The 25,671-nt window shown below is 36.6% G+C and overlaps 1 protein-coding gene across 4 annotated transcripts in view; it reads left to right on the top strand.

The window, feature by feature from the left end:
• Positions 1-11,793: 11,793 nt before the first annotated feature.
• LOC119786219 (ninjurin-2-like) overlaps positions 11,794-25,671 on the top strand; it is a 34,402-nt gene continuing 20,524 nt past the window's right edge. For 2 of the 4 annotated variants that reach the window (XM_038289408.1, XM_038289411.1), the window contains exon 1: positions 11,794-12,052. In XM_038289408.1, the coding sequence (XP_038145336.1) occupies positions 11,954-12,052 (99 nt within the window). In that variant the 5' untranslated portion in view covers positions 11,794-11,953. The remainder of the gene's footprint in view (positions 12,053-25,671) is intronic. The other 2 variants (XM_038289410.1, XM_038289409.1) reach the window with 2 other exon arrangements.

Here is a 25,671-nt window from a genome sequence, read left to right as displayed (position 1 = left end):
TAAAGAAATGCAGCTATTTTCCAATAATCAATAGTTTATCTCTCAGGAATCACAATAACAACAGCACACCAAGTAAGAGATTGCTTTTTTCTACATTTTTCTTTATTAAGAAGCAAAAATATTATACCTGGATGTTCTGCTGTTCTGGGAACAATGTGATTGGGATAAGGTTTTTGTCCATGAGGTCAGATGAAGACAAGATAAACACAACTGTTACCAGTCCGCAAAGAGGGAACAGCTTCCACACTGTGAAAGATGGTGGCGGCAGCATCATGCTGTGGGGATGCTCTTTTTTAACATAGACCTGTTAGCTGGAGCTTAATTCAAACAAACCTGAAAAGACTTAAAACTGGTAGGAAGTTAAACTTCCAGTAAAAACACAAACCTTAAAACATCAATGAGAACTCTGCTATCTCATTAAGATGAGACTGGATGATACTTAAAGTCCAAACCATAAGCCTTATGGTGTCTGTGGCAGGACATGAAACCATGCTCAATCAAGCTCTAAAAGAGTTTTTAGCTATTTTTGAATGAAAAGTTGAAAAACCAACAATCTGTGAGTGTACAAAGCTGGTAGAGACAGAAAATAAAACACCTTCAGCTGTAAAGGTGGATTTACAAAGTAGGGATTCAGGGAGGCTGCATAAAACTGCCTCATACTTTTTCCTGATATTTATTTGTAAATAAAATCTTTAAAATGCATAAATTTACTGCTGTTTCCCAATAAGATGTTTGAATTTTTTTGATCAAACCTTCTTGGAGCATGTGGAGACTTGTGGTTGGAGCGAGATCAAAACGTTAAATATTCATAGAAGTTTGAAATATTTTACAAACTTATCTGCACCTTCATCTCTATGTTAATTTTGCCCATTTTGTTTTTGGGAAGTTACATAAGCTAAATCTAATGTAATATCTGTGCAGAAACCTTTAATCTAATAAAAACATGCAATAAAATCTGTTGATTGGTTGGCAATTTTCTTTAAGAAATCCGTTATTACTTGTATTGTGTAAATTTAAGGAAAAATAAGGCAGGATTTATTTGGTGTAAGAGCAGTTTAGTCCCCAAATAGAACTGTTTAAAAAATGTCAACAGTTGCAGCATTAGAGTAATTGTTTAAGATTGTGAATTCAGGTCTGAAAACCTGTGATTTATGTTGTCTGAAGCATGAATCACATGGAAGATAAAGTGGTCTGACATCCTGCCTGGAATGAATCGATCAAACTGAACCCAGAGCACCTTTATTATTGTCTTCACTTTATAAACTGGAGCAGCTGGCCTTTATGTGAGAGAACACAATGGATCCAGGGCAGGGACTGGGAATGTGTTACGCTGTTGACCCATTTTAGAGAAAGATGGTCCTGCTTTATTCAGCGTCAAAATAATTGTAGATTTTGATGTTTTTACTTAGGAGGATAAACAAATGAGGTCAAATCAATTTCTCCAGAACAATTGGAGTTGTTGAAAAGTTCAGAGGTGACAACGCTGTCAAAGCTCGCTCACAGTTTGTTTCTAAATAGGTTTTCTTTGTTTCATCTAAACTTCCACAATAACAGTGCAGTCTAATTTTAAGGATGGAAACGCGACCATTTAAAGTTAGTTTTACTTATTGCTTTATACTTCATGTCAAAAGAATAGTAGAGGATTTTTGCAAATTTTTGGAAATACCTGCCCTCTCCACTTAAAAAAAAAAAAATGCACATGCACAACCCTGTACCCACTCCCAAGAGGGAACGCCTATTAAAAGCATGTGAGAGCGTGCATGAGCCCATTTCTCCTCGTGCATGCTCTGTTTAAAAGTTGCTGTTTGCATCGCTCATACAAGCTTACTTTCCAAAAGAAGATTTGCAATTTTTCCACTATGTCAGACTCACCAGGGGTAATTGAAAATGGTTATGAGCATGTAGACTGGCCTTAAAGCTACAGTGTGTAATAATTACAGTGATATACAGTCAGAAATGTAATATATTATACATAACTATGTTATTTATCATCATCTACGAGCTCAGCCTCTTAACCTTAATATTTGCGTTGCCTTAGAATTCGTTATTTATAATTACATAGGAGCGGGTCTCGCAGCCATGGAGGCAGACATCTTTGCGCTACGGCAGCGCAGAGCCAACAAACTAGCGATTGCGAGATCGCCCATTACGCTCGAAAGTAACTACGGCAAGTTGAGAGAGATGAACTGAGATGGTACTGAACACACAGACTAATGAAATACTATCTGTAAAATTATCTATGTAAACAAACCTCATCACTTGAGAAGGTAGGTGATGCGGACGTCGTGGAAGACATTTTGTCCCGTAACACTCGCCGTACTGTTGGGGGGGAGAAGCGGTGGGGGGGAGATGTTCATGTTGCTGCGGTCTGCAGTCTGGACGTTAGATGTCGCTGAAAATTACACACTGTAGCTTTAAGTAAACATATCACCAGAATGATTGACAATTAGTAGGACCACTTATTTTTAATGTCCACCCAAAAAAAGTACATCCTCCACTATACCTTTAAGGTCTAAATACAATATGTATTTTTCTAATCCAAATAATCAAATTGAAGAATAGTGACTTCATCAAGAGAAAAGATTAAGAGTCATAACCAGCTGACCTGTTAAGATTCTCCATTCAGACTCTATCTTTAGGTTATCAAAATGCAGTATGAATGCAGCTGTGGTGTAAAGGCCTCATAGGTCTATTTGTGGACATTAACAAACAACCATATAATGGAATCCTGAAGGTCAGGGAGAAGGTTGTAGTGGGGTTAAATTACAAGGGCATTAGAGCAGGTGTTGGTACTTTAGGCAGCGTGGGCTGGTATTAAATCCAGCAGATCAAATCAGCATTTCCAGAAATCTTATCTGGTCAGAAAAGCATGAAGCTCTAAGAGGTCTTTATTGTTTATATGTCCTCTTCAGCATATTGAAAAGTTAGGGTAGATTTGATCAGCGATAACGATAACTCAACTGCATTATTTAATTTAATTAATAAATACTGCAGCAGGCATCACAGTAGGCAGCCTGTATTGATGTAAAAGTAACCTGTGTTTGTTTGACCTTCAACAATTTGGATTATTTCTGTGTCGGTGCGTGGGTGAGTTTTTACTTCTGAATGATGCTCTACACCATAAACGACTGCTGGGAGCGTGAATGTGTATGATCAGTTGTTTTTGTTTTAACGATGTGTATGTGAACAGGTTCGTCACTTAGAGTACTGAGAATAGTAGAACACCGGCAAAACTACCACCTGCTTTTATCTTCACTGCAAAAACAATCTAGAAATAAATGAAAATGTCTTAAAATAAGTGCATTTACCTTTAATTTGAGTGGGTAAATAAGGTGATTTTACAATGGAATGAGTATTTTTACTCTTAAAATAAGATAATTAGATAATATGCACTTGAAATAAGACAATGCAATATTTTTTTATTTGAAATGTAAATTGCTTGTTCAATTGGCAAAGTGTCTCTCTTACCTCCTCAATCAAAGAAAAGATGCACTTATTTTAAGAAAAAATTACTTAGTCTGCAGTGTTTTTTTAATCTTTACTTCTATTCAGATTTTACTTTTTAATTCGTGTAAAGCATTTTGAATTGTCTCTCCTTGGACTTAATAAAAGAGTATAGATCAACAAAAGCAGATCAGATAGTTCCAAGAACTATTTCACTTTTGTTTATGGTCCAAAATGTTTGTGCAGAGCGATGCAGCAAGTTATTTTCTGTGTGAGAATTTCTGATAACTGGCTTCATTTTCAATATTTTACTTAATCTCTCTCATTTCTTTTTTGAACTATTCATCTACATACATATTTCTATTTTTTCCATTACATTTCAATGATATGATAGCTGATGGCTTTCAACTTGAATTTTTTTTTATAAATAACAACCTTTGCATTTTAAGTGGGTGCACTTAATGCTGTTTTTAAATAATTGTGTTCTCATATATGAAAGCAAACAAAACTTCAATACTGAATGTTTTACCGTAAGTTGCTAGATGGGCTTTTTCTGGAACGCTAAGGTAGAAACGGACACACGCTTTCCTCCCAGATGGATGATAAAAGCACCTGAGCACCTGTTGCTGTGTCAGGAATACGGACTATCGCTTTGATCTGCTACGCCCTCATCCCCCGGTCGCCTGCTGTATGCACGACGTGTTTATCTGTACATGAGCGTGGGCACGACTGTGGATGCTTGTTTTGATCTGCTGGTGCACAGTTGCTGTTATCAGCTGTCATCAAGAGTTTAGATGTGCAAATTCGCTCTGGTAACTTTGAAGTGGCTTCCTGGTGGAGGCAATATGCATGTGTGTGCACTTAATCGGCCCTTGTTGCTTAGAGTAATCTTTTTTTAGATTTAATACTTCAAAAAATCATTTAATAGTTAAATCTAGAAATAAACAGCTTCTAAAACCTTTAGAATGGGTCTGGAATAAAGTTATGACAAGGAATTGAGTGTTTCTGTTGGCGCCATCAAGCTTCTTGTTGCATAAAGGCCTTTTTTGTAGAAGAAGAAACTGGCAGTGTCTAGCAAAGAGTGCATTTGTACGTGCATGTGAGTATGACAAAGAGGTAGAAAGTGAGAGGTCAGCGCTGCCTGGCACTCAGCTGCTGAAGCCTTTCCTTTGTGTGAAACAGAAAGAGCAACTGAACAAATGGCACAAAGACAACTAAGCAGGGTTACAAAAGACAAAGTCTGCAAACAGATGTTGCATCAGCTGATTTAAGGTTGTCATTCCAAAGAGTCTGAGACTGTTTTAAACTTTTTTTTTTATCAATCTGTTTGCTTACAGAAAACCCCTGCTGCTAGCATTGAAAGCTAAGTGTGGTATTCTGCAACAGCTTTTTGCCCAATGCCATCAGACAGCTGAACTGTTCAAAAAAACTCTAAATCCAGTCAGACTCTGCATCACACTGATAACAACAAACCAAAATTTGCACCATATATATATTTGTCTTAAAATGCTCTGAACTTCCATATCATTGCTTTTTGCACCATGCTTTTAATACACTACATGTATGCAAAATGACAATGAAAGTTGTCAAAGTCTATTGTGAAAAATGCTAATACAGCTTAGCTCAGAAGGTATGGATTAAAACACTAAGATATTTGTTTTTCTTTTTTATTTATAAATCATAAAACCTATGCAAGAGATTAAAAAAAAACATTGTAACATTCTCATTTGTTTAGACTCAGTTTGCTAGTTAATACTTTCAGTACCACTTTTAGGTGAGTTGGTCCTAAGGTTCGTTATCTAAGCTCTATCCTATTAAGAAGTTGTTCTAATATAGATTCCAACTCTTGTTAGATTATTTTATGCTCTTTCTGCAATATAGAGACATTTGACATAGGACATTGGCATCATCCATGGATGGATGATTTTTTTAAAATACATTTGAGGTCTGGAAATCTTATGACAACTTCCTTGCTGTTAGACAAAATTAGCACACAACTAACGTTATTTGATTCAACAAAATGAGGATCTTGTTTATTGGAGCCATGAATTAGGACAGTGTTTTGCTTTTCTGCAGCAGATTTGTGCTAAAAGCCAGAAAGATGAAAAATTCCTAGTTTAATATGAGTTTTTAGGCGACCATATTTAAAAAGTCTGAGTCACAGAAGTCAGAAAGGAATTTGGAGATGAGATAATATTCACAGTGTCTTAACGATCGATGGAAATCGTCCAACACAGTCACTCGTTCCATGCTATAATTAGAGAATTTGGAGTTAGAACTTCAAAACATCCTAACTACTTTATTTCAAAGTATGATGCTTCTTGTATTTGCATGGTTTTGTGCCTTGGCATAACAGTACGGTAAGTCTGTTATTTGCATTTAACAATCCATTAATGTTAATTGGCACAGCTGGTAGGTATGTGTAATATATGAGATATTTTGCTACAGCAGCATAACCGACAGCAGAAATGGATGAAGGCTTTTCAGCTGTTTCCTTTCTCAGGTGGATTAGTAAGTTAATACAGCTATCATCACATTGCATAACTAGGATTTAAAATCTGGTACTTCATTTCAAAACAAGACAAACCTATGTATATCACAAGAGGAGAAGAACTTAACATAACACCTAATAAATAAAAGATGCATTTGGTAGTAAAACCGGCATCAGCTCTGATAATTTCTGGAAAATAAGTGCAACTAAGCTCATTGGTTAATAGTTTTGAGGGATTTTTAATTTTCAAAAAATGTTTCTGTTGGGTATTAACAGACCATGAAAGTGTAAAGCTCTAAATGTAAACCTTCAAAACCGCAAAGACTAATTATTCATATTATTCTATTACAACATAGTGCTTTAATAAACATTATGTTTGTTGTTTTTAACAGCGATCTTTGCAGGATAACATCTTTAATCTTAAGAAAACGCTTTAGGATTACTTTAGGATTTAAAAGACTAAGACAATTGATTCCTCTCATCAGTTCTTAGTTGAGAGCTCAGGTAGCCTCGTGCTGGAATATTCAGCCTCAGTCAAGATTTAAAAGCAATTAGCATTCCAATAAAACTTGCTTAAATTGTCCTGCCAGCCTGCATTAACCAGGAATGTCTGAAACATTTGCCAGATACTAATTACACCCCACTTCTTGGAGGTTATTGTGTGACATTACAGCTTAACAGGACAGTAATGCTCCATTCTAATAGAAATTTAAAAGGATATCTAATAATAAAGCTCTACATTTTCTGTGCCACGCCTGCAGATGTTTTGGAAAAATCCCAACTTCACACGATGAAGCCGACGGTATTTTACTGTGATGTTGATCTCTGCACCACAGCTATGCAAGAAGAAATGTGGAACCTTTTTTATCTCCTGAAACATGAGTCATTTTTTTTTTTATTCAGATGACTCCAGGGGTGAAGCAACTGTATTAATTCAGCGATAAGAATGTACTAAGGAAAAAAATATGTGTGACTGTGAGATTAGTTTATAGGGCTTCCCCACAAGCCCAGTCAAGTCAGTTTCATCTGTATAGCTCACTGCCATAAATAAGTTATTTCTCACAGTCCAAAATGGTGATTTGCAGATATAGTTCCTTGAAGAGGTCTATTAGATAAATATTCCATCTGAAAAGCTTAACTGCATTTTGGAAAACATGCAGAAATACATTGAAATTTATAACACAAGTCAAGTATTCTAGATACTATTTGCAGAGCTACCCTTTGGTTTTAGATTTTATTTTGTCTTGTTTATCCCACCCGTATGAAATGATGCAGAAAATATTAAAGAATTAGAGACAGTGAAAGGACAATCAAGGAAAGAAGCTGACTGTTATGGTTAACAGTATTTCATATCATGCTTGGTTGTCACTTGAAATAACTCCACTGTGAGTGGTCATGACTTTTATGATAAAAAGCAGATACAATGTGAATAGATCTGAGGTATAAGAGGCAAGTTTTGCAAAAGCGCTTGCCTCCAAATTGCACCTATATGAATTTTTATAAATTCCATTTACATAGACCCAGTTCATAAAACATATAATTTCAAGGCACTTTACAAAGACAATTCCATCAGAATATTCATTCAGATTGTTAAGTTTCTATCCAAGGAAAAGCAGTTGATTGCATTGAATCATTGAATTGCATGACACACTGCTCCTGGATGAGCATGTGTCGACAGGAGATATTCCTTTGGATTTTATTGTTGACTCTACTGCAATTAGTCAGAGTAAAAGCATTTTGTTGAAAAAAAAAAATGCTAGATAAATATAAATTTGAGTTCTTCAAATTTCAAAGATATATATATATATATATATATATATGTATATATATATATATATATATATATAAAAATACACACACACATATACATATATATACGTATATATATGTATATGTGTGTATATATATATATATATATATATATATATATATATATATATATATATATATATATATATATATATATATATATATATATATATATATATATATATATATATATATATATATATATATGTATATATATATATATATATATATATATATATATATATATATATATATATAAAAAACTGTTTTCTCACCCCTCGTGGGGTGGTATGTGTCATCCTCAAGCTTGGGTCCTCTACCAGAGGCCTGGGAGTTTGAGGGTTCTGCGCAGTATCTTAGCTGTTCCTAGGACTGCGCTCTTCTGGACAGAGACCTCTGATGTTTTACCTGGAATCTGAGCTATCCCAAACTTGACGACTCCGGTACAGGTGACCATGGATTCGATTCCTGGCATGGACATCCAGGTGGACCCTTAGGCAAGGTCCTTTGTGCTTAGTGGCCTACCTCAGGCATGAGTGAAACTTGAGGTAACACAAATACAAGAGCCCGGGTTAACAAGGTCAGTTGTGTCAGTTGCTAGGCAACCAGGGCAACTTGATGACAAATTGGCTACTGGAACCATCCATAGATGGACTAGAGCAGAAATATATACATATTTTTTTTCTCATGTTTTAAAAGTCAAGTCTTGAACATAAAGTTATAACATGCACAAATGACACTCAGTGTGGCACCGTGCACAGAATACCTCCTGTTCTGCATCCCTTCATGTCATAGAGGAAAAAATATAGATTTATTGTCTCATCACTATAGTCTAAACTGATGGTGAAGGTGGAGGTACTTTCATACCTTTCATACCTTTCATACGGGTCTTTTCTTTGATTTAAAAAAAGGATTCTTTCATCCTAAGAAAAAAGCAACTAATTGTTGAGTTTTAAATCTGATGCAGGATGATGGTCATCTTCCCATTTAATTATAAAATAATGGGTGAACTTTATTTCATAAATTAAAAAGTGAATGAAACCAACTTCAAACATGCACAGAATACAGAAACATGAAAGAAGGTTGGAGGATATAGACAAGAAACCAGCTGCAAAATAGGAGGCCACTCTGATGCTTTACTGGGTTGTAAACAGATGATCATAATGTTAATATTTTATCTCATGCAGGATTAAATCAGTATTTTACTCAAGGCCAATTACTCTGGGTGAAATGCAGCCACAAACCATGACACATCCTCTGCCATGCCTTCAAAATGCCTCTAAATAGTAGCTGCTGTAGCTCATTCCAGAAAGGCATGACTCCACAGGACTTGCTGCTGGTGAATTTTATCCCAACTCCTCAGTAATTTGACACACCTATACATTTGCTTCCCGTTTCTGTTTCCTCAGAACAACCACTTGGCAATCCTATTTCCCTTAAGGACTTTTCAGTTAAAACTTTGGCAAACTTCTCAAAGCATGACTGGGCTCTGTGGTTAGGTCTTAACTGTAGTAACTCATACCTTCACACAGTTTACTACCTAAATATTATTGCTAATAGGATGAAAACTATATTTGCATCTTAAACTTACTGAAAGCATGCCAGGTTTTTAATCACACTGCTGTTAGTCACAGTCTGAGACATTCAACTTTAAAAAATAAAATATTTTTTCAATCATTTACTTCTTATCTTTATAAGTTTTTTCATATTTCTACAAAATGATGCTCCATCTCATATATTAGGTGCCTTATTTAAGCATCATACTTATGTGTGGTAGAAATGGCTTAAAAAAAGATTAATTTATTACCATCAAGGTCCTAGATTTGAACTTCTGTAAACACTGAACATTTACCAACTAAGAACTCTGAAGGCCCCATTGCAGAAAGACTTTAGAGCAATGGCTCAACCCCATCAAAAGATTAGAAAGGTCCTTAAATTTCCTAAAGCCAAATATAAGGAAAGATGGAAATGCATGATCAGTCCAGAATCTGTGAATGCACTCCCTCTCAATCCTCAGTCATACTTCTTAAGTAAACCAAAACTAAAGTAATAATTATCCACCTGGCACTAACCTCACTTTGGGAGAGATAGGCAAACATGCTTCCTGAATAACTTAAGCCATTCTGTCTACATAAGGATTTATCTTTTGGAGGAGGATAAGTAAACGTCATTCTCCAAATACTCACTTTTCTTTTCTTGGAACCAGAAAATACAGAAGTTTGGCTGAACCAGCAGTCTTATGTAAGATTCTTCTAGGAACTGAAACAAAATGTCTGTGGGTGGGAAGGTTTGTGTTTAACCTCCAATTTAGGGATTAACTTGGTAACTTTCAGCCCAATAAAGTACACATAAGTCAAACAAGCCATCATAGGCTTACGAACAGCTGCCACAAAACCTCAAAATCTTTAAAAGACGGCAGAGAGAAGGAGCAAGAAGCCGCGATAACAAAGCCATTTTTACAGGCAGCATCGGCTCAAATTACAAGAGTTTCTGGAGGTTTAGGTAACTCAAAGGAAATGAAACAGCTCTAAGCAGCGTGTCACTTAGTACACTGCAACAGAATGATTGTAATTAATAGGTTGCCCAGCCTGGAGAAAAGTTGATTTGAACATGAAAGATTTTACTTAATCTAGAACATATCTAAAATACGATATGTAACAAAGAAAAAGGATGGTTAACTGAGTTTAACCATCCTGTCTGGTCAGTTAGGTAAAAAAAAAATAAATGTATTTCTGAATTTTAGTTGCTTACAGCTGGCATTCTTCCATCAAGTAGATTTATACAAAAACCCAAAGAAGTAATGCAAGCATTAAATAGTTTTTCCCTCCAGTTGGCCAAAACATTAGTGTTTTGAGGGAATCCTGGTTGCATCGGGAAGGACAGCCAGGATAAAGACTTGAGTGTGTGAGTATGTCAGAAAAACTTGCTGTGGCAACCATTGAATATTGGGAGCAGCCAAAAGCATATACTTCACATAGTGATGCAATTCATGAATGCTGATTGGTCAATAATTTTAATGCTTGCTCACCAGTAGACAACAAGTGTAATGGAAGTCAGTATCTGACCTAATGACATCCAGACCAATAGTGGCAGTTGTTTCAATATTATTACTAGCAATAGTAACATTCAAATAGTAATTCATTTATTACCCAAGTTAATGGATGCTGCTAAATGTTACAGCATGTCTAATTATCAGCAATATAGATTAATGTTGTCTAGTATCTAACAAGCAGCCATTGCAGTGTTTCCTTAAAGGTATCGTGGAGGATTTTTGTGAATTTTTGAAAAGTCCCACCTTCTCCACCTTCACATGCATATAACCCTGTAACTACTAACGAGAGGAAACACCTTTTAAAAGCATGTGAGAGCATGCACGAGCCCCTTTCTCCTCGTGCACGCTCTGTTTAAGAGTTACTGTTTGCATTGCTCATACAAGAACATCCTCCACTATACCTTTAATAGTTGTTGCCAAGTCAATGACCAAGAATTGGGCATGAGTTTGGAAAAAAACTATTTAAAATAAGGATAGGAAAGCTGGTGGTTACTATGGAGATCCCTAGTCCCAGGGTGATGGACAGACATTGCTGAGCAATGATTAATACTGACTCTCCTGCAACCAATACATTTACCACTTAATTACCTCCTATTTTCTAACAAGTCTTTTCTATGCAGTTAGAGCAAAAGATCATGTATTTTTGTGTCCTTTTTGCAGCTTCAGTTTTTTAATCTTAGAATATCTGCACTGCCCTCTTCGGTTTTCTGTATCTATTATTGAACTTTTTATTTCAAATGCATGTTATTAAATGCATGAGGCTTTAAAGTTCTGCTCACTTTCTCTCAGCAGCTTCAAACTAGCTTTATAATATAAAATCTTTCATTCAGTGTTGGTAATTTTGAATGTCCATTCTTTGAAAAACTTTTTTTTTTGTACTTAAAGTTTTCAAACCTACAGTACATTATATCTAGAACATGGTGGATGACAGAGTGCGGAACAAGTAGGGTGACTCCATGAGAGGAGGAGACCAGGACGGACTGAATAAGCCATTTGTTTGTCCCTCTGTTGTCCTCTCTGGCTTTACTTGATGCTCAGTGCCTGGCATCCAGTGCGTCTCCTTTTCATAACGGCCACCATCTTCACATAACCACTACGGCTACTGTAAGAGCAACACAGTATTTTATCCGACTTTGTGACCGCTCGCTGCAGGCCTGATGATGCAGGGACTGGGGAAGACGGAGAGAGGAGAGCAGGGCCGCGACATCGACTTGGCATCAATGAGGTCAACCATGCCAGCCAGCGGCCCTCTGCAGGTAAGGGTGTCCCACTAGATGGAGAAAGACACAGATAGAATAAGCTCTGTAGTGTCTCTGTTTGCACTCCCTTTTCTCTTTTATCTCCATTTTATGTCCTTCCTGGCATATCTGTTCCTCTGCATCACTGCTCCTGTCTTGGCTATGCCACAAAGCTGTGGTATGTGCTGCATGAGTGAGAGCTGAGGATCAGAGGGTTGCTGTTTGGCTCTCCAGGGTTTAGGTTCAGTTTCTGGACACTGTTCCAACACAATGACGTGATCACAACATCCATCAAATATCAATTAGGACTAGGGTGCTAAGGCTAATAATGGCTTCTAATGTAACCATTAAAGGTTCTAGGAGCAGGGGAAAAGAAGGTCACTGATGTGTTGGAAATCTGGAAAAAAAAGAGGATAAAGCATCATAAAAGCAAAATGTATTATTTTATTATTATGGGAACTTCTGGTGTCGCCCTTTAACAAAGTTAGTACTTTCCTTAAAAACCTCTTGTAAGGTATAATGTTTGTTTTAGGCCACCTAGTGAAGTTAAGCTACGTATTACAGGTAGCAAAAGGTAATTTGGTTAAAATGTTCAGGATAAGGTGTTTTCATGCAGCAAAAAGTTCTCTTTCTATATTGATTACATTATTATTATTATCCTTTATTTGATGCAGTGAATCAAGTTAAATAGAGTGAGTTTATGTTTATTCATTTAAGAAATATGAGCTGTTCCAAATAGGCTGTAAAAAAACTAGAATATGTTGTGAATATTGGTTCTTCTAAGTTCTTCAACTCATTTGTGTTGCCTATCTTCTCAGACTCAGACATACTTTGATAATACCTATACCTGCACAATTAATAACAATCTATACCTACACAACCACATTTACTCTCCTTCTTTAATGAGTCATACTTAAAGAGACATTTTGTGTTTTTTACTGAAAATTATCTTTAAAATAACATTTTATTTGACCCTTTACAACTCAAACATTATTTGATGAGCAGACAGGTACCTCAGTTGTTCAGCTCCAATGCATCTATCAGCTTGTAGCGTATTTTCCTGAATCTACTTTGGGTCAGAAGTTTCCGCGCTGTTCGGCGGCTGTGACGTCAATGTTAATCGAGTCCAAATCTAGCAAACAATTGTCATATTAAGGAGTAATTTTGTGGATATTTGGCTGCCAGCTCAAGTAAAAACTTTTAAAAAATAAAACGTAAGTACCGTAGGAGCACTAGTAGAAGAGTGTTGCAGTTCTGTGTTTTGGCCACATTTGGCAGCATTATTAGTAAATTCCCTAATGCATATTTTATACAATAAAACAAGTACGAGATACATTTGTCCTTACTACTGAAATAAAACTATTTTCAGTTGTGAAATCTATTGCTCTGATGATGATTATCACCAAAAACTTAAAAACAGTTCAAGCTAAAAATATAACCCTAAATCATAATTCTAATTGGATTAAGGATTTCTTCTACTAAGATAGACGATTGGCCTGCTTGGTGGAACACTTAGTAGCACAATAAACTCCTAATTCCTAATATGAATATTTGTGGAAATATACCACATCTGCTTATTTAACCTGGATAAGGAAGTATAACGCCGCCTTATGTTGCATTAGTAAGCAACTATTTCTTGCAGAAAACAGAAGCCCAACACCTCAAAAAGCACAGATAAGCTGAGAACCTGCTGCAGTGTTTGGTCACAATCTGCCACCACTTATGGCTTTAATAACACATGGCTTTGTGTAAAGATGTGTGGCCAAGTCTTTACCACAACGATTCATTCCTGGTGGCTGCCGACAGATATGATGTTATAATTAATGCTGACGCTGAAAGGAGTACAAGTGTAATGTGGGAGTAAGCGTTTGTGGCATCACACAATATACATCCTGTAAGAAAACTGAGACTGTTTAATACCTCAGTCATGATATTCAATTTCAACAACCAAATGGGAGCTAATGTATCTTTAAATATGTTGTGTTTGTGACGTAACTGAATCTGTAAATTCCAGTAACAATGTGCAAAGCATTTTAATTATAATACTTTAGACTAAATATATAGAGATCAGATGTGCAGCCTGTGCTGATGCTACATGATAACTGAAATATTTATCATCAATGATCCTCTGTATGCTTTTATAATGACAAAAATATTTAGATCCAGACTGTCTTGGTTGTTGTGTGATAATTAATGTTTTGGATTTAATGCAGTTTTTAAGCCTTTACACTTAACCTTAAACTATGTTTGGTTGGGATCCATGATGCTGACTTGACTTGGGACACTTAAGTTGGATTTATTGAATTTTCATCTGTCTTTGTGCAGCTTTCATGATGAATCTATTTCTATGGTGTGAAGGCTTAGCACCTCTAAGTCACTCTCTATGTATAGAGCGCAGCAGCAGGGTGCGGAGCGCTGATACGGACTAACACGGCTCCTCAAACCATGACAGCCAGGCTTCAATGTTGGTAAAAGGACACACTGAGAATGCATTTATGTTAATTAGCTGTACTCTGCTATTCCTGATACCATATTTACCTATTTTTGATAACCTTTTAGCCATAGTTATTTTTTTTACATTAAGAGTGCAGATGTTTAAGGCCTTTAAAGTAATTAGAAAGAAAAAATATTTTTAGATTATCCCTTTTCCTTTTGGCTTTCAGGCCAAATTCACTGGAGATGCTACGAAAAACAGCTAGACTATACTAAGTAATATAAGTAAAAACAGCAGACATTTTTAAAGGAAGGAAGTGGAACATTTTAGCTTTCATCTACTCAGTTGATTCAATACCATACCTTTTATCGTCAATGCCAGAGTTTGTCAGCACTTGTCACTGCTCCTGTTAAATTTTTCTGTGTATATTTATTTGAAAGGAGTTTGCAATGTTGCAAAGATCAACTTTATTGGCCAATGTTTCTGACCCGCAGGAAGCTTGTGTACTGAGTGCAGCTTCATACCGGGATACATGATTTTAATTTCTAAATCTATCCATCCCGGGCTGCACGGGGTTACAGTGGGTAGGACTGCTTCCTTGCAGCAAGAAGGTTCTGGGTTCGATTCCCTGCCCTGGTGTACATGTTCTCCCTGTGCATGTTGGGTTCTCTCCTGGTACTCCAGCTTCCTCCCACTGTCCAAAAACATGACTGTTAGGTTAATTGGCTTCTCTAAATTCTCCTTAGGTGTGAGTCTGCAAGGTTGTGTTGTTTAATGTACTTTGATCATTTTTTGTTTTGATGAAGTTTTGTATTGCACATAATAATAATAATAATAATAAATCCAATTTGTACCGCACTTTTCATTAAGAAAAAATCTCAAAGTGCTACACAGTGCAAATAAAATCAAAGATAAAAATCAACCATAAAAATCATGTGGTCATTAACAAAAATCTCAAAGTGCTACACAGTGCAAATAAAATCAAAGATAAAAATCAACAACATAAAAATCATGTGGAGGCAGAATAGGCTTGCTTAAATAAAAAAGTCTTCAAGCCTCTTTTAAAATCATTCAGTGGTTGTGGAGCTCTCAGATGATCTGGGAGAGAGTTCCAGAGACGGGGGGCAGCGACAGCGAAGGCCCGATCTCCCATGGAGCTTAATCTGGAGCGAGGAAGGTGAAGGAAGTTGCTGTCTTGTGATCGAAGAGATCTGGTGGATGAATGTGGAGTGAGAAGGTCCTTCAGATAATCCGGTGAGGATCCGTTTAAACACTGATGGGTGATGAGCGCGATTTTGTATTGAATTCTGCAGGTGATGGGAAGCCAGTGAAGGTCATGCAGAATAGAACATGTGTTTTTCATCTTTAAAAAAATAGTTGAATCTTCACTATGAACTGATAAACAATGTACTAAAGCAAAAACTACTGTTTTGATAACTGCACAATATTAGAATGATCCTTTTTTAGAGACTGTGGCTAACAAACATAATCTCATTCTGATGCTGTTTGATACTATACTATGTTTTGGTTTAAAATTACTACCTTTGTGGATCTGGCTAATAATTATCTATATATGTCAAACAATGACCTGGAAAAACATTTAAAGCTAAAAGAGTCAGAAGGACTCTACATTTGCAGCAAAGGAAGTAGTGTTTTACTTGTCACATATAACAGACTGTTCCATTCATCACCATCCTGTCACCCCACAGATAATTCTCTTGATCTATGGGAAAATCTAAAAACACCCTATGAAACATCTTTATTCACCTAACACTTTTTGTCAGGCAGCCCCCTAAGGTATTCCCCTGAACTTTTTTTCACCCCTTAAAAAGCTGAGGTCCGTTATAAATCAGTGTGGATGTATAATCCCTGTACTACTGTCAAGGATTAAAGGTAACTTTGACAGTTAAAATCTCAGCAGCCCCACCCTGGTGTCAATCAGAGTCAGTTTTCTTCAATTTAAACAAGTCTGAACTGCTTCTTAAGGGACTTTGTCAGATGGTTGAAGAAGAGGGGCCACTGCAGGGCAGGTCTGTGCAATTTAATAATTAGCTATTCTACTTTATCACTCTCATTTTCCTCCTTTCTCTATCCCTAAAACATGTGGCAGAGCTTTGTGTATTGTAGGTGTGTGTTTGTTGGTGTAACCCCCCTTTTTTGCCTCAGCAAGTGTTAGATTCTGGCACCGGGTGTGAAGTACATAAAGGTGTGTGATTGTCTTTGTGATTCTGAGAACTTTTATCCGAGACCAAACAAGTGTAATCTCTAAAAGACATGAGAGTTTTCAGACTGTTGTAGTGACTGATGTTCACAGACAGCTGGGATTTTATTGTTTTTTAACAAGCCCTGGAAAAATGAGTCATACCCATTGAAATCTTTTTTTTTTTTCTTTTGGTATGTTAGAACTAAAACATAACACATAGAAGTGTATAATTGTTCACCACACCCTTTTCTTGCAACCACTGCTTTAGCAGAAAGGAAAGGTATAAATAGGAGAGAGTGTTCTTTTAGGAAACAGTCTTTAACTTCTTGGCCAGTGTGTAAAACTTCATTAACACTTGAACCGTTTCATTACCACGGTGACACATGTTGGTGGCAAACATCATGTCATGGTCCAATCCAACAGGCAAAGCTGTGAGGGGAAGAAAAAGATGTGAGTCCAAGTTCAAAGCCTCTAAATTGGATAGAATGGCTTAGACTACATTAAAATCCAAACTTAAATGCAATTATGGCAAGACCTAATAATAATGCCCATTTACTTATTTTACATCAATAGCACAATTAATAAAATCTATTGAAATGTATTAAGTATGAAAACCTTTAGCGGGTATACATAATGCTGATAGGCACCATCAAAAACCATAAATGGTTTAGAACGTGGTTAAATTCCCTGCCGCCATCTGGGAAGAGTAAAGACACACCCAGTGACACAAGCTTTTATTTTATTTTTTTTTATCATGTTTTCGTTTTTTAACTTATTCATTCTGCAGTGATATAAAAACTGATATCAATCAACAAAGGCTAATGAGGAGTTAAATAATGATAAAGTAATTTCTGTTTATCTGGCATGCTTACGATCCCTAGATTTTCTTCCATTATCCATTTTTATATGGTGCCTCTTGATTTTCCTCACTTTATGTGGTTTATATTTTCATGTTTCTATACTGTATATTACTCTTTATTATTTTCAGAGAGGGCTGCACAGTGGAGTAGTTGGTAACACTGCTGCATGAATCAAAAGGTTCCTGGTTCAGATCTCGGTTAGGGGTCTTTCAGCATAGAGTTTGCCTTGGTTCTCTCCAGGTACTCCGAATTCCTCCAACAGTCCAAAAAAATGTTAGGTTAATTGGCTTCTCTAAATTCTCCTTATTCTTGAGTGTGTTTGTGAATGGTTCTGTGTCTCTGTGTTGCCCTGCAAAAGGCCCGGCGACCTGTCCAGGGTGTACCCCGCCTCTGACCCATTTACAGCAGGAGAAAGGCAGCAGCACCCCTCGCAACCCCAGCAGGAATACGCGTGATGGAGAAATATCTCCAGAGAGCATGAGAGTATTTCCTTTCATGTTCAATTCAATTTAGTTTATTTATTTCGCACCAATTCACAACACATGTCATCTCAAGGCACTTTACAGAGACAATTCAACCAAATCATACAGTCAGATACAGTCAGTGATTCAAAGTTTTCTATCTAAGGAAAACCATTTGATTGCATTGATTCATTGATGAATCCTTCACACTAAGCATGTATGTAGGGACAGTGGAGAGGAAAAACTCCCTTTTAACAAGAAGAAACCTCCAACAGAACCAGGTTCAGTGTGAGCGGCCATCTGCCGAGGCCGACTGGGGTTCAAGGAGACAGAAGCAGACACAGAAAAAGAAGCAGAGATGCAAAAGGCAACTGTCAACTAGCTCCACAGGCGGCCCTGTCCAGGAAACACACAGCCAGGCAAACAAGCTCCGAGCCAGCTCCCATGTCAGAGGATGAAGAGAGCACATCCAGTTAGACAAAGACAGAGAAACAGGCCAAGCTTCAACATCTATAAACAAAGGTGTTGATGGCAACAGCACAGCTGATATTTCTCTCCAGGATGGTGTCACAGCCAAACAGGAGCAGACCAGATAAAGCTACTATGATGAGAAAAAGCAGAGAGAGCAAAGATTTAGAGATGAACTAACAAATTTTGCCGAGTGGGAGAATAGAGATAGAATGAAGCAGAATGATGAAATAGGGGTCCCTATGCCCTCCAGCAGTCTAAGCCTATAGCAGCATAACTATAGAAATAGCTCAGGATAATCTGAGCCACTCTAACTATAAGCTTTATCAAAAAGGAAAGTTTTAAGCCTACTCTTAAAAGTAGACTGGGTGTCTGCCCCAAGGACGTTCTTTCCAATTACTAAGTGTATTCTGTCAGCCACTCCAAGTCCACTTTTTACATAGAGGGTTGGAAAACATTTTGTCGAATGGCTCTTGTAAAAAGATACAAATTTTCTAATTCTGTGTTTAAAGTTTGTAGGAGCCCAATAAAGCTGAGATGACTTGTAGTAAATGTAACTGGAATACTGTAAGATTAAACCATGAAACCCTGACCACCATGTCCCCGTCCTCCTCAACTTCTTTCTCGTAAACTCATAATTATATTGTCAGGGTGAAAAAGAGCATTTATCTGGCACCGTTTTGTCACCGCAAGCTCTCTTCAGCTTCCACTTGGGCTGGACTTGCAATCTCTGCCCTCTTGTTTTCAGTTAGTGACAAACCCATTCTGCTCTCAGCATGATATAGTTTATGATGACAGTGATGTCAAATTAAGTTAAGTGGCTCCTCAGAGCATTGAAATAAATCACTATGAGCAGGGTTTGGGCTGAGATGCTTTATCTTGGGCCACTTTTTCTAGTGGTGCAAGCCAAGAAGCAGCAGGAAATCTCTCTATGTAACGCCCTGGCTTACTCAATGGGACCCTATAACCATAAATCCCCAATATGCATGCAAACTGCTGCACAGATGAAGGTAAATCACAAACACACTGCTGAGATATTTTATGGGACTCAAAGTATGTATTGTTCTCATTAAAAAGCATGTTGTTGAATACATTTCTTTCAGAATATTTTCTTTTTCTACAGACAAAGGGACCATACACTTGCCAAAGTCTTTGTTAATTCTTTGTAAACTTGCTTTATAAAGAAGTGGCTTTAAAATGAGAAGTGCAATTTTTTATAGCTGGTCTACAAACATGCATAGAAAGAAAATTGACCTCAACTTTCTCTATAAAATGTGCTGCTATCCACCAGGTTATTGCCTTGTATGAAGCTTGCAGGGTTTGTGTTAAGACTGAGGTCACTCAGAAGTAAACACAGACATCTTTCTATCTGTGTTTCACTGCCCTTAAGCCAGGCGCTTAGGTCACCGGATAAGACAAAGTGGGTGTCTGTGGGAACGAACCCAGACCTGAAGTTTTCTTCTAGGTCTTGCATATGTATTTGGCAGCTTGTGTGTGCAGACGTATACATAAGTGTGTTAGAAGGGGTGCAGAATTAGATAACAGGCTTTCAGTGCATGTTTTATGTCTCATTAGAGGTGAGAATGACATCATTTATACAAAGCAACTAATTTCTATGGTTCTAATATATCAGAAAAGAAGATTTAAAATGCAGCTGAAGGATTTCCTGGAAAGCAATTCTGCCCACTTGAAGATTAGACTTTTCTCATGAGAAGTTAAAGATTGAATGTTTTGTAACCTTTCAGTTAATCCAGGAAATTTTCAGCAACTGGCAATCAGCCATCGTAATTTGTCCCAAAAAGGAAATGCCCCTTACTTACAGGAACCAAATCCCCATTTTCATCACATAATTACGATACGAAAAAAAAAAAAAAAATGCATTGCAAAAATAATCCCAAAACCTTTATAGAAAGGAACTTGTAATTCAGAAACCATTCCTCTCAGCATTCAGAAGATGGAAAATGATTTGTTAATTCCATAGATTTGAGAGGAGTTTTGTTAAACATAAAAGACTGACAGAGACCTCTGAGCAACTGCAGCTGAATAGTGATCTATGTGAACTACCTCGAGGTTATCTGTACAAAGGTAACTGCATGCAAATCCTCCATTTTTTTTGGCATGATCACAATGTGCGCTCAATGGTAGATGCAAAAGTTGATACTGACAGCCAGTTTTGCTTTGTTTCTTACGAAGATATATGTTGCAACTTGTGATTACGCAAGTTTAGCATTTGTATGCTACGATGCTCCTTTCAGCATGACTTTCTATTACTCATCGTTCTTCCTCTTGTTTTGAAAGAGTAGATGCCTAAAGTCGATTTTTCCATGATTGCCTTGAAATAACTGACCCGATGTACAGTTAGTTTAAGTTCTATTATTGCCCATTTCCTGAAAAGAAAAAAAAATCTAAGTTAATGCAACTAACAACGCTATCTCTGCTGTGACAGCTATCTTCTGTTGACTGAAGTTATTTAACCTGATTTTCCATTTGTGTGCAATAATCTTAGATCTTGTATCTTTTTATTTTAAACTTACTTCCTGCCTACTGTAAACTGTTACATTCAATAAAACTTAAAATAAGGCATACAGTATACGTTTATTTTATCTTGCATGAATGAATTAATGGAATTTATTTCAGACAATTTGACAAACAACAATCAATCAACCAAATACACACAAAAGAGACTAGTTAACATCAACCAAACCAAACACCAATTTCCAAACAAGATAAATTTATCTGAGCATAAATAGAAACAAAACCCTCCACCAAATAAACCTGTTGGTATGTACAGCCAGAGAACTGCTATAATCGATTAATGGAAATTGTCAGAAATTGTAGATAAGTATTTTTTATCATCATAGGAAAGATAATCAAAAGAATGGTTGATCTTTCTAGACACAAGGTATGTGAGTTTGGTTGTTTTTGGGCAATCAGCAATAATCCTAAACTAACATAAATCCTGCATATCTTTGTTTGTCAGATTTTAACCGTTTTACTAACTAGTCCTCTGCTCATGGCTGACCTCCTCTGCATTTAAAGCAAAACCAATAGTGAAAACCACACAATAAGATAAATATTCACTAAAAGTTGCCACATTGAAATACAATGTGAACAAAAAAAGCAATACAACAACTCCCTTGTGACCCCTCTTCCTTCCTAGGAAAGATTTTGTGTTAAAGGCCGTTTACAGCTGTTTGTTTAGGGGGAATATCAAGAGGCTTTAAATGTGGTTGAAAAGTAGGAAATACAAAGAGCTCCAAATTAAAATTTGCTTTAAAAAACAGCTTCAAAGGCGTTTGGGCGAAACGGGCCTGTCTAATTCCAGCGGGAGGGTAAAACTTATTTTATTTATGTTGGCATCAACAATATTTAGTATTGCAGGATTTTACTGGGAAAAGTTTGTGGTACAGCTGTAACTAATGTGGATGAATAAGTTTTTAGCATATATGTTGTACAAATGTGGCTGCAAAATTGTGCAGTGGGTAGCACTGCTGCCTTGCAGCAAGAAGGTTCTGGGGTCAATTCCCAGAGTTTGCATGTTCTCCCTTTGCATGCATGGGTTTTCTCTGGGTACTTCCTCCCACAGTCCAAAAATGTGACTGTTAGGCTAATTGGCTTATCTCAAATTTCCTTAGTTGTGAGTGTGTGCATGAATGGTTGTTTGTCTCTGTGTTGCCCTGCAATGGACTGCTGACCTGCACAGGTTGTACCCCAACTCTCACCCATAGATAATGTGTTTTTTCTTATGCTTTTATATATATATTTGAATACTTCTACTGGCTGCGTTTTGCAGTTACTTCCTGTCTCTGAGTTCAGTCTTACTGTATAGTAATGTCCTGTGAAGTTATTTCTTATTTGGTGTTTTTCTTTGGTTGTGATTACTTAGTTCTGTGTCTGTGAATAATTTCCCCTCATCCACGTCATCTCCCTGTACAGCTGCTGTGAATTTAGCAGAGACACTAACTATTTCTATTGCGTTTGACTAATCAACCTCCCCAGCAGTCAAGAATTTATACTGTATTTAGTGGCTCCTTTGTCAGACCCTCCTTTGTTCAGCCATCCTTCATTGCATCTTTCTGTGTTTTCATAGGTTTACTTTTTCATTAAATTGCTTTAACATAACTCATCCTGCTTTCCACTTGCGTTGGAGAAAATTCCTAAAAATGCAACAGTTTTTAAACACTTTCATTAATAGTAAGACAGAAACAGGAAAATTAGGGGAATTTACTGAGAAGCTTTTGAGACCTGTCTCTATAATTGGATTTGAACTGATCCAGTGACATAATGTGAAACTTTCCAAATGTTTACAGATTTAAAATTGGGGAAAGCAGGAGGGAATCGTTTTGATTATTTAAGGCAGAGGCTGCAGCTGACATCATTTAGCCTTTCGTCAATGAAGCCCCTCATGGTATCTGTGGCTCTGATGGAAACACTGTTGACTCCATTACAGTGACATCCGGCCAAATGTGAAAGAAAAACATTTTATTATTATTTTTTCTCCATGTGAAACCATAATAGACTTAGAAATGTTATCAGGTCTGTTTTACACTTGGTCCACAGTCATTATTTATTCAAACATTCATACCTTTATAAAGTATTGCATTATGTTGATTTAAAAATGAGCAAAAGCAAAAATTGTCCCTCACTCTGATTATTTAAATCATTATTATTATATATAAAGACCGATAAAAACAAACATAAAAGAGTGGAACATATTTTTTCTCTATGTTAGCAGAATCATACAGCCTCAATCTTCTGTTGCCGTCTGAACATTTCCCCATGACCAAAACCAAACTATGCATTGCTGGATTTTTTCTCTCTCTCTTCTGTGTGCATAACACAGCCCTGTGCAAACATATACATCTTATTTATGAGCCCCTGTGGGCAGGAATGAATAGCCAAACTGACGTATAGTCACCTCTATAGCTGTATGAGTGTATTGGTGTGTGAACTTTACTGTAAAAACAAACATCCTCAACCGCTGTTGGTCAAATAGCTCTACTTTTTTTCCCCCCACATAGTTAAAAAAGAAAAAGTTATACAAAAGTGTTGATCAGGCATATTAAGCAACTGGAGCCACTTAGCAGCAGGCCTCCATTAGACATGTGATTACTGGAGCTCAACCCCAGACCGCTACAATGCAGGAATGCTATTAACGAACTGGTATGAATAATTCAGTACTGCAGAGCTTTTTCTTGTCGAAGTTTGACTGTTGGAGGTTTTTGTAAAATCCCTGATCTTTAAGATATTTAGGTAATTATAACAGAAACTCGATATATACCAAGCCTCTTGGATACCTCACTGCAATGAAGCAGGATATTTGGAAAAAGTAAAACAACTTAAATATGGTCTTGATATGTTGATTGTATTGTTCTGTGTGGGTTAAGAGGAATACTGTACAATATAAAAGAGGATAACCGAACGCTTATTGAAGTCTCTTTTGTTTTGTTTTTCCTCTTCTCTTAAGATCTTCAGGCATGTTTTAGCATCTTTTAGTGTCTCAGAGGAGTGTTTGTCCTAATGTGTATAGAATGGTCTTTTACAAGAGAAAATTATAGGAATTATCTTGACTGTGTAGATCTGTGCTTTGCAATATGTGTTCAAATTATGTTTTAAACTGCAGCAGCATGTGTCTGCATGCATGGATCAGCAAAGTTCTGCACATTAGAGAAACCTTTTGCATGCAAACAGATAATCACAACTCTATCTAAAGCAATGTTCACTGGTAAATATTGTACTTGTGGCTCTGGATTTGTATTTGTGAAGAATATTTTAAAAATATGAATCAATAAAAGGAGAAGTATTTAAAAAATATTGCATTTTCTTTGCATTTTTTGTAAATCTTTAAGCTCATAAGATAAAATCAGCCTGTATGATATGCAGATATAATAGGAAAAAAAGAGTTAAAGGTTGTTGTGCAGCTGGTTATGTCTGACTGGTTGAACCGGAACGGCTTACTCTTGTAAAGCCTTTGTCTTCATTTTGTTACCAACGGTCACAACGGATGTAATGAAAAAAGCAGATGGTAATCTATGAAACTAAAATGTAACTTAAGTAAGACCTTTGTAACTCAACTAAGTGGGTTTGCCACCTTTAATGTGAGAAATTATCTGTGTAATTCAACGAAAAAAACCCCAACATTAATTCAAGTTTATTTAGAGCAGTTAAACATGAATTACAGGCCTGTCATCATTTAAAAAGCTGTTTGTTTTTTCATGACACAGTAGATTAATGGTAGAAAGCTTGTTTATAAATTCCCATACTCTAATTGAATAGGAGAAGGGTGCTGACCTTGGAACATAGTGAAGACAGATATCTTGAGTAGAAAATAGGGTACAATAGTGAGAAATCCTGAAGAACGGGGTGTCCCGCCAAAACTGATGAAAAGAAGAGAATAAAATTGAGCCAAGATGCCTGCAGCAACACTAATGGAGCTACAGGATTTTTAAACGATGCATTAAATAAATAAAAAAACTTCTGCTTTCTTTATTTATCTGGACTATAGGGTAGTAAAGGTAGCATGAAATAATATAAGTTATTCAATAGAATCTTCATTTTCACTAAATCATTAAAACATCTTATATTGCATAATTACACTCGATTTCTGGGTGTTTTTCTTTTTCTTTTTTTTAGATTTGGTTTCATCATGATTGTGTCATCATTTGCACAAGCAAAACCTCCCCATGATTAAAAAAAAAGGATAAATTAAAAACTATGTAAGACAAGGTATATAATATAATAAAATGGCAGCAGAGAGGCAGCAGTTTCCCTTAAGCTTCAGGTATGTCTCCTCTCAAAGACAACTGATTTACATATCAGAGGTGTGGTGATGCTTTTCGTTAACTAATGAAAGAGAGATGTGTTTTTAAGTAGCGCCATATTAACTGAGACATTCTGTTCCTCTGCTTGGTGTTTACAATCTGATCTTGATTTGCAGTCAGAGGTGTGCCATTTGACTGACTTATTTTAAAACTTGAGTAAATCTACTTGTTTATTTGAGTCATGTGTTGTCATGCAGCAATCGATGCATGACTCTTGGAACTCAGGAAGTGGGATAACTCTCACTCAAGGGAAGTGAATGTGGTGGATATTGACGAAGACCGGGGCCATAAAAGCCAGGAAGCTGCTGGGAAGAATGTCCTGCAACGTCACACGTGTTTGAAGGTCCAAGGGCGGTTCAAAGTCCTACTGTAACATCTGTGGGAAAACGC

This window comes from Cyprinodon tularosa, unplaced genomic scaffold (assembly GCF_016077235.1).
Source record: "Cyprinodon tularosa strain WSP-4 unplaced genomic scaffold, ASM1607723v1 ctg268, whole genome shotgun sequence".
NCBI lineage: Eukaryota > Metazoa > Chordata > Actinopteri > Cyprinodontiformes > Cyprinodontidae > Cyprinodon > Cyprinodon tularosa.
This window is presented reverse-complemented; position numbering and strand designations above follow the sequence as displayed.